The sequence below is a fragment of the Triturus cristatus genome, chromosome 9 (genome assembly GCF_964204655.1).
Source record: "Triturus cristatus chromosome 9, aTriCri1.1, whole genome shotgun sequence".
In the NCBI taxonomy this organism is placed as follows: Eukaryota; Metazoa; Chordata; class Amphibia; order Caudata; family Salamandridae; genus Triturus; species Triturus cristatus.
The window spans coordinates 789,862,560-789,875,330 of record NC_140592.1 but is presented as its reverse complement, the minus strand read 5'-3'; the positions used below and the strand labels follow the sequence as shown (position 1 = coordinate 789,875,330).

Genomic DNA, 12,771 nt, shown 5'->3' with positions numbered 1-12,771 from the left:
CCGCTTCACTAAGGACTGGACCGAAACTGGCGCTGCTTCGGCTGTTCTGTTTACTTCACGGTAGTGAATTGGTTCGTGTCCGCCTCGAGGACTGGGAGCTCCGGAGCAGTGGTGCGGTGATTTCATTGCACTTTGGGCGGCGTGTATCTGCACAGCTGCCCCTGCTGATGAAAATCCTGAGACTTGGGGCTGAAGCGGTGAGGGGGCTCGGGGAAGCGTTTCTTGGACACCACAAGCAGGACATTCTGGCCAACATCCATATCGGAATCCTGCATTCCGCCCCACCACATGGTGCAACATGCCCCCCATCCACCACTTACCTGAAGCGGAGCACTGCATTCTGGTTGTTGGAGTTCTCGACCACCTTGGGAACTACTAGCAGGGGGAGCTTCGTTCTACAGGGCGGAGCTTTCATGATGACCAATAAAAGCGGCAGGAACATTTATCCGATAACGATGGAAGCCACCTGTTAACTTGGGCGCTGAGGAAGGCAGTCATTGCCGAAATGCATTCGCCATGTCATCTGTAAACCAATAAAGGCTTCCTTGAACTTCCCTTCTGGGTCCTGCTCTTTCGCAAGGATGAGATTCATTTTATTTAGCCTGTGTCAGCCAGAGACACATCACTGCGACCCCCGCTTCACTAAGGACTGGACCGAAACTGGCGCTGCTTCGGCTGTTCTGTTTACTTCACGGTAGTGAATTGGTTCGTGTCCGCCTCGAGGACTGGGAGCTCCGGAGCAGTGGTGCGGTGATTTCATTGCACTTTGGGCGGCGTGTATCTGCACAGCTGCCCCTGCTGATGAAAATCCTGAGACTTGGGGCTGAAGCGGTGAGGGGGCTCGGGGAAGCGTTTCTTGGACACCACAAGCAGGACATTCTGGCCAACATCCATATCGGAATCCTGCATTCCGCCCCACCACATGGTGCAACATGCCCCCCATCCACCCCTTACCTGAAGTGGAGCACTGCATTCTGGTTGTTGGAGTTCTCGACCACCTTGGGAACTACTAGCAGGGGGAGCTTCGTTCTACAGGGCGGAGCTTTCATGATGACCAATAAAAGCGGCAGGAACATTTATCCGATAACGATGGAAGCCACCTGTTAACTTGGGCGCTGAGGAAGGCAGTCATTGCCGAAATGCATTCGCCATGTCATCTGTAAACCAATAAAGGCTTCCTTGAACTTCCCTTCTGGGTCCTGCTCTTTCGCAAGGATGAGATTCGTTTTATATATATATATCTCATTTTAAAGAATCTTTTAGATACACAAGTATATGTGAATAAGACATTTAAAAAGCATTGGAGAAACTCTTCTAATGATAAAAAACATGTCTAATGGTAAAGAATGAACATGTTAAAAAATGGCTGCCAAATTGCAAACAGTGGAGCTTTAAACACAATGTGTTGAGTCCCTCCTTGATGTTGCTCACCACTTGTGATCTATTTTATTGACAAAAAAATGGCGCTCAGGCATCGTGAGCAAGGCAGCGTGAGTCTGCTGAAACGCGTAGATGCTAAACTTCATCTGACAATAAAGGAGACCGAGTGTCAAAATTTACCTTGGAGTGCCGGATGTTCATTCCTAACAGAGAATGTACCTATAATTGTATGTGTGTATATATATATATATATATATATATATATATATATATATATATATATATATATATATATATAATATATATATATATATATACACACACATACATAAAACATATTTAAACTTTAAAGAAACACACATTCACTGGATGATGTCATCAGTGATGTCATTGAAGCAGTGATTTGCGTGGGCGCGAGTTATAGTTCGCTCTACTAACTAGAACGGCCGAATTTCTTTGGTTTTGTGCGAGTGAAATGTTCAACTAACTATAACGTCCCTGAAACCTATGGTTTTTTCAGTGAAGATATATATATATAAACTGTACACCTATCAACCAATAAGTTTCAAGATGCTAAAACACAGTGAATTTTGCAGCTCGAAGCTGGAGACAGAAACCAACAATATGTGTTTCAGGAAATACCTGAAAATAGACCAGATCAGGCTAGCCTTTGAATGTTAATCACGAAATATGGACACAGCGACCAAGGACTATGGTATAGATGTTCTCACCTCTCATCTGACTGGATTCTAACTTCTCCTGACCTTTTCTTATAAAGTTTGCATAATTATTCAGTGCTCTTAAGTGTATTAAGAGTGGAATAGCACTCTAGAATACTTGAAATAAAAAATGAAACAAAAAAGGAAGCCTGCTTTTAGTACTTTGGTGATTTAAAAAAGTTGGTAATTGCTGGGCTCTCCAAAAATTGCATAGGAGCTAGAAAGTAGTTCTCACAATATAATGCTGCATTAACTATTCTACTACTCGAACGTCATATATTTGTTGTGAACACATACCTGAATCCTATTATTCCTGTGCTCGCCATAGCAAAGGATAGGCCTAGAATTCCACTCCCCATGATAGCATTCATCAGATTTAACACAGAGAAACCAAAGGAAGTACCCGAGGATCTGTGTCCTGTTGATCTCTGTGAAAAGAGAAAACAGTATATAAGATAACTAACATTTTCGACAGTTTTTATATCAGTATACAAGTTATCTTCTTACTAACAAGATATATACTTAGTTAAATGGATTAAAGGATGTATTCCTAAATACAAATTTTCAGCGCTGGGTGGTATAAAGTGCAATAGTAAACTGCCCATGTAGACCTGACGCATGCAGTGCTATAGCTCTGCTGTGTGAAGGTGGTCGGCATTACCGAACCACAGAAGACATAGCACACCTGGTTCTGCAAGAACAAAAACTGCAAAATAGATCTTGCTCAGTGCTAATGTTCAAAATACCCCATCTCTGAGGACTACAACACCACCACCTCGTTCTCTGCTAAGTCAGAATCCTGACACATACCAAGTTATTTTTCTTAGTTAAAGGCACAGTATTTACTTTCCTCTGCCAAATTCTGTCACGGTGTATTGTCTAAGCCAAACACTTGCCACGTATGTTTGAGTCTCTTCTCGAAATTTTGAATCCACTTGGAATTAGGAAATGAGTCATTCTCCTCCCCTCTCTCAGTAAACTATATCAGGGTAGAAAATAAATAGGTTTTATATAGGCCTGCGTGGAGCTAGTGGAATTCCGCTAAGTAGAACTCTGCTTAGTGACTAAAAAACTCCACGTGCTACCTGGGGTTACGCAAGTGGTGGAGTGCGCTACATCGGGCCGTATGATTTGATTTAACACAGGGTGTCTGTCCCGCGCTGTAAAATTAGAGCAAATGGCACCACGCACAGCACAAGAGGGCATTGCTTCTTTCTACCACTCGAGTAGATGTACTACTCGCACGGCAGCTTCGTCAACGCGAATGGAAGGTTTCTCAGCACGAGCGGTAGTGACAATCGCGTCTGCTATTCTTGAGAAATCTTGCCGGGTGGTGGTCTGGAGTAAGATTTTCCTCACTCTGCAACTTAACGTTGGGAAAAAAACTCTGAGGAGCAGAGTGCTTCAGTACTCCCCAGAGCGCTGAGTGATAAAAACTCTCAAACTGCAAGTGGAGTGGAATTTCACACCCATGCCTAGTTTTATACATAAAATGCTACACAAGCTGAATGATGTAATTCACTTACACTAATAATTTGGAAACTCTATTCTGTACCCTCTCAGGCCTGGATAAAGCATCATTGCCACTTTAGCACATGGAAAAATCGCTAAAAATAAAATCAGATGTAAAGTGGAACACTGTATTGAAAAATATTTACCAACAATCCTTTCACATTTCTATTGAAAAATGCAAAGCCATCTACATGCTTGTACCAAATAAAACAAAACTTTAAAAAGAAGCACACCACCGTATTACGTGCTAAAGACAAAGATTTGTATCTAGTTGTATTGGACATTGATAGTAAATGAATGAATATAATACAGTAAAAGAGTGACCATATGGCAAGCAGAGGCTACAGACAAAGGCTGTGATGGCGGAATCTCGTGTTCTAGTTCTTTAGGGTGCATAAAGGATTTCACAATTTTAAAAATTGTTATTTGATCAGAGTCTGCCTGCCTAATTAGATTGGTGATGTAGGATTTCTTTTCAGTTTTAATTTGTTGATGGTAGGTTTTGAGAGCATATTTAAAGGGAGTTAGCTCTTCTAGTTTATAACTTCTCCTTCATCTGCATTCGAGCAGTCTACATTGCCCTTGTAATTCTCTTAACTTTTGAATGAACCAAGGGGCGGATGCTTTGTTGGCAGCCTTCCTTTTTGTTGCAGCAGGCAGAGAAAAGGTGTTGCTAAGTGAGGCCATCCAGGAGTTGAAAAAGTGGGTATCTAGTGAGGGATCTTCTGTCAAAGTGGGCTTACCTACAGCTGCTTTGGTGCGGAGGTTCGGATTGGCTAACGTTTTTTACCACATTTGCACGGTTTTATGGGCGTTTAGTGAGGAACCGCCAGTGGTTTATATGCTATGGTGTCTAATTGCAAAGGGAATACATTTGTGGTCAGACGAGGTTAACGTGACTGAGGACTCGAGTTTTAGCATGGTGAAATTTGAGCGGATTCCATCGAGGGTGTGCCCAGCGCAGTGTGTCGGGCCAGCAATCCATTGATCAAGGCCCAAAGTATCTAAAATTTCTAAAACGTTTTTGCCTCCAGGGGTGGTCTGCGAATCCAAGTGGACATTAAAAATCGCCAAGCAATGTAAAATTGGAGTATCTAATAACTAGGGTGCTTGATGTGTCTCCAATGGTGTCTAGAAAGATGAGACTCGCACCTGGGGAGCGGTAGATCAGGGCTCCAGAGAAGAGATGGAGCTTTCCACTTGAAAGCAGAATCCAAGGCTTTCCGCCTCTTTGACCCCTATAAGTTCAAATGTAGAGCATTTGAGCTTGTTACGATATATTATAGCCAGACTTCCACCTCTTTGGTCTAGTCTGTCTTGCCTATGTAAATGATATCCTGGGGGGAGGGTTTGGGCAATGTCTGGATTACACCAATCTTTAAGCCAAGTTTCAATAACAGAAAGGCAGTCCAGATTAAGATATAGATATTTTTTATTAAGAATAGATATTTGCTTCCTCTTTTCCTCTAAAGAAAGAATGCATTCCCCACACTATGTTTCTAGTATTAAAAAGGATGTGTTTGTTGAAAGTTTAATACCAGTTATTTGAACTTAATAAAAGATGTGACGAGATCTACTTATATTGAAGTTTTGAGTGACATATATGATGCGTGATCAGAAACCTCACACCACACAGAATATAGCTTAGTGACCAGGTTAAGGGAAAACTAGGTACCACATAAGAATTTGTAGGATGACTTTCAAGAAAAAAGCTATCATAATACAAGCACACATTTATCAGGCAACCTTTACATGCTACTAGAATCAAAACAAATTATATTCTCGCTGCCGCAACCTTTCACCTAGATCTATCAATGGGCATTCCTAGAACACATGTGAAACGATGGAGGGTGCAGATACTGCTTAGCCAAAGGATTAAGCTCATGGATCAAAAGTATTCCTCAAGAAATCTTTTGTTTGAAGTCATGGATATCCAACCATATCCGAGGCCCTTAGCCTCCTCAATACAGCATGGAATCGGTTAACCAGTTAAACTCCGAGAACTCTGACACAACTGATGGCAAGAAGCTGGCTACAATTTTCAGGTACGCTGACCCACCACACTCCTTCCTCACATATTAGGTCGCCAAAGGCTGCAAGCCAGACTATGGAGGACTAAAATATTGACCTGCAAAAAACATTGTGACGTCAAGTTTTAAAGGGTTAGTATAGATTCACTATTCCTCTACCTACTTAAACATATATGTATTACCAGGGTACATAGATGTGGAGTTAAGAATAGTAAATCAATAATGGGGCATGCCTTTGCAATACTGCCAAAGTCAATATTTTGGGCAGACTATATTGCCACAGGTTTATGTTTAATACTTATAATTCCTGTAGAAAACCAAACCGAAATATTTTATCTGTCACTGATATTCTTTAGTTTGGACACACAACATAAAACATTCAAACTAGGTCAACCATCATGCAACAGGAAAAATAAATGATGTAAGCAATGTAGGTGTGATGCTGGCTAAACCTACTGGGCTAATGTATGCTGAATGGATAGTGAGTAACATATTCTCCTATTGTGAGAGGGGAAACAAAGTAATCCTCAAGGAATGTAAGCAATCTTTTCTCTTCTGTATTGTAATGGTCGCGACAGACAATGAGTCAGAGCAAATACTGCAGAATGAATTCTGGGAGGAAGTAATGCAAATAGCAATTATTAACCTGAAAGTGTTGCTCATTGTAAAACAATTATACCAAGGCCAGCTGAACTTGTGCGTGAATGGTTGGAGTGCATATAAATAAATATACCACATTAGTAAAAAAAAGAATTGCCCATAACTTTACATGTTCTTAGGCTAACTGAGGATACAACAGAGGCAAAACGCTGCAAGCTCAGTGCCTTCACCCAGTCACGGAACTCTATGGTGTGCATATCCTAAATTATCTGCTCCTGGGGACAGAAACACATTTGATAAATTGAGGAATTACCTGCCCCAATACAAATAAAATGATATTCTTTCGTATCCCCCATTCGAAGCAGATATGAATACTAGAGTATCAAGGGTGAAAGTGTGCAATCTGCCTTAGATATCAAGGTAGACTAGCCAATCTAAATGATGGAATAATTAACTTCAATGCAACAAGTCACTGAAGGACAGTCACTTTTTTTCTCATAGCAAGACAAGTTTGATGTTACAAGTAGCATGTGTAAAAGATATTATTTACAAGTTGATAAATATGGTACTGTAGTCTTTGAGGTGGACTGTGCGCATGGAGTGGCGAGGATATGGTACTGTAGGAGCTTGTTTATGGGTGATATATACATATATAATTACAGAGGGGCGGTCGCCACTGAGATGTTATAGTTAGGTCAGCTGTTCCATAGGAAAAGTATTTATGTTGCTAATAACTGTGGCACCTTTCAACGAAACGTTGCAAAAAGGTGCTACTTTGACAGTTTGTGTATGGAGAATTTTGAAGTGATCCGTCAAGCGGGGACCGAGAACAAAGGGGGCTCCCAAGATGTAAAATCCCCATGCATTTTCCACTGATTTCTTTAGACGGAATTACACCCGATTTGGCAGGAAGCTAGATCTTAGCCCGCGGATTGTGCTTTTTGTGATTTGGTGTAAATCCGTTCAGTCGTTTTTGAGAAATTAAGGTTAAACATTTTTTTTATAAATATCTCGACAGTTGGGCTCGTGAGAGGCTCCAGAGACTCTTGTGGGAGCTCCAATGTAAAAATGGAACGTCCTGACTGGCCCAGCAATCTTTATTTCTATTGGGCCAGTTCACTCCTATGAGAATCAGAATTCTGCCGGTGCAAGCGCTCTGATTAGCTGCAAGCAACATCAGAACAAGCTTTGGAAAAGCCAATAAGTATCGCAGATACAGGAGCTAATGGCAATTTGGTTATGCCATGTTGTACACAAATGTGGCTGCTGTTCAGCATGGCTAAAAGTTAGTGGCGTAGAGTGTCCTATAGTGGAGTGGGGGGGGGGGGGGGGGAGTAGAGTGCCGTAGACTGGATTTGTAGGAGTTGAGTGTCATAGAGTGGAGTAGGGGGGTAGAGGGGAGTACAGTTCATTGGTTCAGTGGCAGAGAATGTCAGAGTGAAGTGGAGTGGTGTAGAGGCGAGCGGCAGAGTGGAGCAGGGTGGAATAGGGGGGAGTGGGTTGAGCTAGTGAGGTGGATTGGACTGGAACAGGTTGGGGTAGAGTGGGCTGGATTGAGTGGAGTGAGCGGACTAGATGGGGTGGATTGGAGTGGGGTGGACTGAAATGGGGTAAAGTAGTTTGGACTCTGGTGGATTAGATAAGATTGGGGTGGATTAGATTGGTTTGGGGTGGGGTGGATTGGATTCAATTAGAGTAGGGTGGATTGTATTAGAGTAGGGTGGTTTGGAGTGGGGTGGGGTGAATAAAAGTGGATTGAACTGGACCAGAGTGGGGTGGATTGGATTGGACTGGAGTGGGGTGGATTGGGTTGGATTGAAGTGGGGTGGATTGAATTGATTGATTGATTGATTGATAGGGAATTTATAATGCGCTACTTTGCCCGAAGGCGTCCAGGCGCAACTGATGGAAAGCAATCAGCCAGATCCAAGATAAGGAGAGGAAGAAGCATTAAGGGTAAGCTTCAGAGAAAAGCAAAGTTTTAAGGCCTCTGCGAAACAGAGTAAGAGATTCCTGATTCCTGAGATCAAGGGGAAGCTCGTTCCAAAGTCTGGGGGCAAGAGCAAAGAAGGCCCTGCCTCCCCACCTTGCCTTCGCAACGTGTGGGACGGTTAGCAACTTCTGCCTGGCGGAACGCAGGGCCCTACCTGGGGTGTAGTACGACAGCAGAGACCTAATGCCCTCGGCCCCTGCGTCATGAAGAGCCCGGTGGATGATAATCAGGGTTTTAAATTTTATTCTGGCATGCACCGGGAGCCAATGAAGATGTTTCCTGATCGCAGTTCCTGAGGAGCGTCTAGGGGCATTAACGACAAACCTTGCTGCCGCGTTCTGGACCACTTGCAGTCGATGAACCAGTTTGTTGCTCATCCCAAGATAAAGGGCGTTGCAGTAGTCCAAGCGCGAAGATAGGAGGGCAACCGAGACTTGTTTCCGGGCGTCATGGGTGAGGTAATGGGTGAGCTTTCTCAGCACCCTTAGGACCCCACAGCAGGTGGAAACGGTCCTATTCACTTGCTTATCAAAGGCAAGTGAGGTGTCAAATAGGACTCCCAGATTTCGGGCAACGGGGGATGGCTGGGGGCATACTCCCAGAGTCGATGGGCACCAATCGGCTGACCAAACCTCCTTGTTTCCCCCGAACACAAGGATCTCAGTCTTCTCCCCATTCAACTTTAGGAAGTTTGACGTCATCCAACCTGCCACGGCCCCCATACAGTTCCTAAAGATTAGGGCCGTGGACCCAACAGATTGTGACAGGGAGACCATGATTTGGGTGTCATCGGCGTACGAGAGTACTTCCAGTCCAAAGGACCTGACAAGCCTAGCGAGTGGGGCCACATAAACGTTGAAAAGTGTAGGGCTCAAAGAAGAGCCCTGAGGGACCCCGCACTGCAAAGGCTTGGCGGTGAAGAGGAAGTCACCCAATTTAACCCTTTGCTCCCTGTTGTTAAGAAAGGAGGTAAGGAGACTAAGAGCCAGACCCTCCACCCCCATCTCACTGAGACGGGAGGCCAAGATAGTGGGGGACAGGGTGTCAAACGCGGCTATAAGGTCGAGCAGGATCAGAAGGGTGGTCTGACCCCTGTCGACCTTAGCGCGGATATTATTGACCACCACTGTAAGAGCTGACTCAGTACTATGCGCCTTTCTGAAACCGTGCTGAGATGGATCAAGCAGGCAGGTTTTATCAAGAAAGGCGCTGAGATGGAAATTCAGATGAGCCTCCAACATCTTGGCCGGGGCAGGGAGAAGGGAGATGGGACGGAAGTTCTTTAAAGTCCCAGGGTCCAAAGTGGCCTTTTTTAAGAGGGGCTTTACAATAGCTGTTTTCCAGGAGGCTGGAAAAGCACCACTGGATATAGCCCTGTTCATAACTGCCAACAGGGGGGGGGATTAGAGTGGCCCTACAGTTTTTTAAGACTTTGAGCGGACAGGGGTCAAGAGGAGAGCCTGACCTAAGAGAATCCAAGAGTTTATCGAGGTCCTTGGCCGTAAGAAGGGGGAAACTGAGGCAGGTTTCGATAGGGAGAGTAGTATTCCCCGAATCAGGAGAGAAGGCCCGAGTCAAATTGTCCGTCTGGAGGGCTGTGTAAATGTCTAAAATTTTGGTGTGGAAAAAGGAAGAAATCTGATCACAGAGTTCTTGTGAAGGGACTATGGGGTCTGGGTGATGGCCAAGGGATAAGGTGTCTACAATTTTAAACAGGTCTCCAGGGGAAGTAAGAGAGGAAGTGAGGTTAGAGAAATAAGATTGCTTTTCAACCAGCACCGCCGCTTTATAGCTCTTAAGGAGATTTCTATGCTTAGTCCGACCTTCCGCATCGGGCTGTGCTCTCCAGAGCCTTTCTTGCCTCCTACATGCCTGCCTCTGAACTCTGAGAGATTCGGAGTACCAGGGCGCTGAGAGGCGTTTCCTGGCGCTATATAGAGATTTGAGGGGGGCAAGAGTGTTCACTGCCTTTGCGATAGTGCTCGCAAGCTCCCGTGCCGAAGAGTCGATATCCTGAGAGGGAAGAGACTTGAAATAGGCAATGAGGGGACCCAGGGATTCATCAGTCAACCCCCGGAAGCTCCTCTTCTGCACCCAACAGTTTATATCTTTTCTAGGGGCGAGAGAGGCACAGAGAGATTGAAGCGAGGTAGATTGGAGTGTAGTGGGCTGATTGGATTGAGTGGGATGGACTGAACTATGGTGGGGTGGATTGGAGTAGAGTTTTTTAGGTTTAGTTTATTCTTTTATTAGAGATTTAGAACGAACAATAAGATCTACAATATACAGTTTATCACCTCCAAAGCAGCTTTAGCTGTTGCAATGCATTTTAAAAAGTGGTTTAAAAAAATCTTTTGTGGTAGACCTTTAAAACGGGACAGACAAACATAACATGTTCAAAGGTCTGTATGTCATTATAACGTTAGGTGCATATGTTCTTTCCTCCCAGACTACACTTTGCCATGCACCCGTCACAGTTTTTAGCAATAGACAGTTCAACCTACATAGCATTATACTTTTATGCTCCCTCTGTTCCAGGTTCCATCGCTTGGGAGACTTCTGTCTGACATGAATGAATAACACCATGGAAACGGTATTTCATTCTACATATATCCATATCATTCTCCATGGAGCAATTTTGTCATGGTATCCTCTACATGATTTTTAAGATGGGCATAGCTCATATTCTGAATATCTAGTCTAGTCAAAGAAAGGTGCTGAAGTGCAGATAAAGGGTAAGTTAAAAACAAACCAGCCTTTGTAGAGGAAAGGAGACATTCCAAGGCCATAAGACTCCTTAAAGTCTTTTCTTTGGCATATATAGTACAATGATACCATCGTAAAATAGCGGCTAGTCCTCTTATGTAAGTGCTCACAAGTCCTAATTGTAACCTTAGCACTTCTTTTGAAAACATTGAAGTTTAAGTGAAAAATGTGGAAGAATCTCTCCCTCTACCTTATGCATAAAGTGCCATTGATTAATATTTATTGTTTCTTTAGCATATAAAAAGGTTGAAGGAATCTTCTTTTATTATACTGTTAAGAGATTAGTAAAGTGCCTGTGACCTTTTGCTCGATAAGATGTCTTTAGTGCATTTCCATGAGCACGTCACTTATTTGATTTATATGCAATATATTTATTGTCAGCCAAATTTGTCAATATAATTCTTCAGAGATAAGTGTACGACTTTACTACTTCTATGGTAGAATTATTATAGAACTATATACTTTGTATTGGTCCGAACCCCCTTTGGACGGAACCTCTTGACCTTGGTTTTATTTATATTAACATTCAGAAACTGACTGAGCATGATGCCAAGCTAGCGAGACGTTTCTGGAGGCTTTTTGGAGTCAGGTCTATCAAAACAAGTTCACCCGCATATAGGAGAATCCCTAAAGGATAAGAGCCTAATTTGGGGGCATCACCAGCAACCTTACTCAACACATCAGGCAAATACGCCATATACAGTGAAAAACATAGGGGGGGCCAACAGACATCCCTGCTTTAAGTCATTTCTGGTAGGGATTTTCAGAATCATACCCTGCTTACGTCTTAACATAACAGGACACCAGGTAGCTGTGTGAAGAGCAATGATACGTTTTAAGAACCTCCCCCCCCCGGCATTCTGTTATGATTTGAGCTCATAATCATGGTGTGCTTTTCATTTGCATGTCTTCTTCGTAATAGGTTCTATTTAGATTGTGAGGTTGAGGGAATTCCAAGATCAGCAGTTGCTGCCTGGATCTCGAGAAGGACTGACACCAGGTTGTGTCGTGAATAAAGTTCGAAATATTTAACCTCAACCATCGTGTAGAGCAGTATATCTTTCTCAGTACATTTTGGCAACAACTTGTTTACATGAGGAACCGTGTGGACACAACCCGGGTGGTCCATATATCTCAGTCCCACCAGCGCCCATCATATGGCGTGAACGGATACTAGTGAAGATCAACGCTCCTGATCACTGCCCAATTGGGGTCTGGTGTTTTATCCCAGTGAAGTGTTTTGGCGGATCATCCCCTCACAAGGTACTGTTTTTGGATCCCACACGTGTCTCCGCAAGCACACGATCGCATCGCGAGCGCTGTGCACGCTCTCAGCATACCTGCGGTGTCGTCACCAAACCAGCGTGGCACACCTCACTTCGTCATTGGAGTGCAGCGTGTCTGCGTACACAACGGCACCAGACTTCCTTGTTGGCAAGACAGTGTTGTCACTGGAACGCAGCATATTCACGCCGCTGGTGGCCATTTTTTGTTGTTCAGTCACAAGCGGTCCTGACTGCAACAGAAGTGCTTCCACGTGTGTGCAGCTGTTATAACGTCCGGTGAGATTTTGATGATTTTCTGCGCGGTAAGCAAGTATTTTATTTGTCTTCTGCTCCTTGGAGAATCTTCATATTAGGATGACAGCAGGGAAAATTGGTGATCTGCACACCTGTTTTTAATGTATTTTGGCAGACACCACTGTTCTACTTGTTTCGGTGATCTGCACACCTGTTTCTCTACTCACTATTGCTTGGTTATCTGTGCAGAC

At 43.7% G+C, this 12,771-nt stretch overlaps 1 protein-coding gene across 1 annotated transcript in view; it reads right to left on the bottom strand.

The window, feature by feature from the left end:
- Positions 1-12,771, bottom strand: part of SLC38A6 (solute carrier family 38 member 6) — a 393,044-nt gene that overhangs the window by 340,389 nt on the left and 39,884 nt on the right. Inside the window, exon 2 of the mRNA XM_085626179.1 lies at positions 2,397-2,527. Coding sequence (XP_085482305.1) covers positions 2,397-2,527 — 131 coding nt within the window. The remainder of the gene's footprint in view (positions 1-2,396; positions 2,528-12,771) is intronic.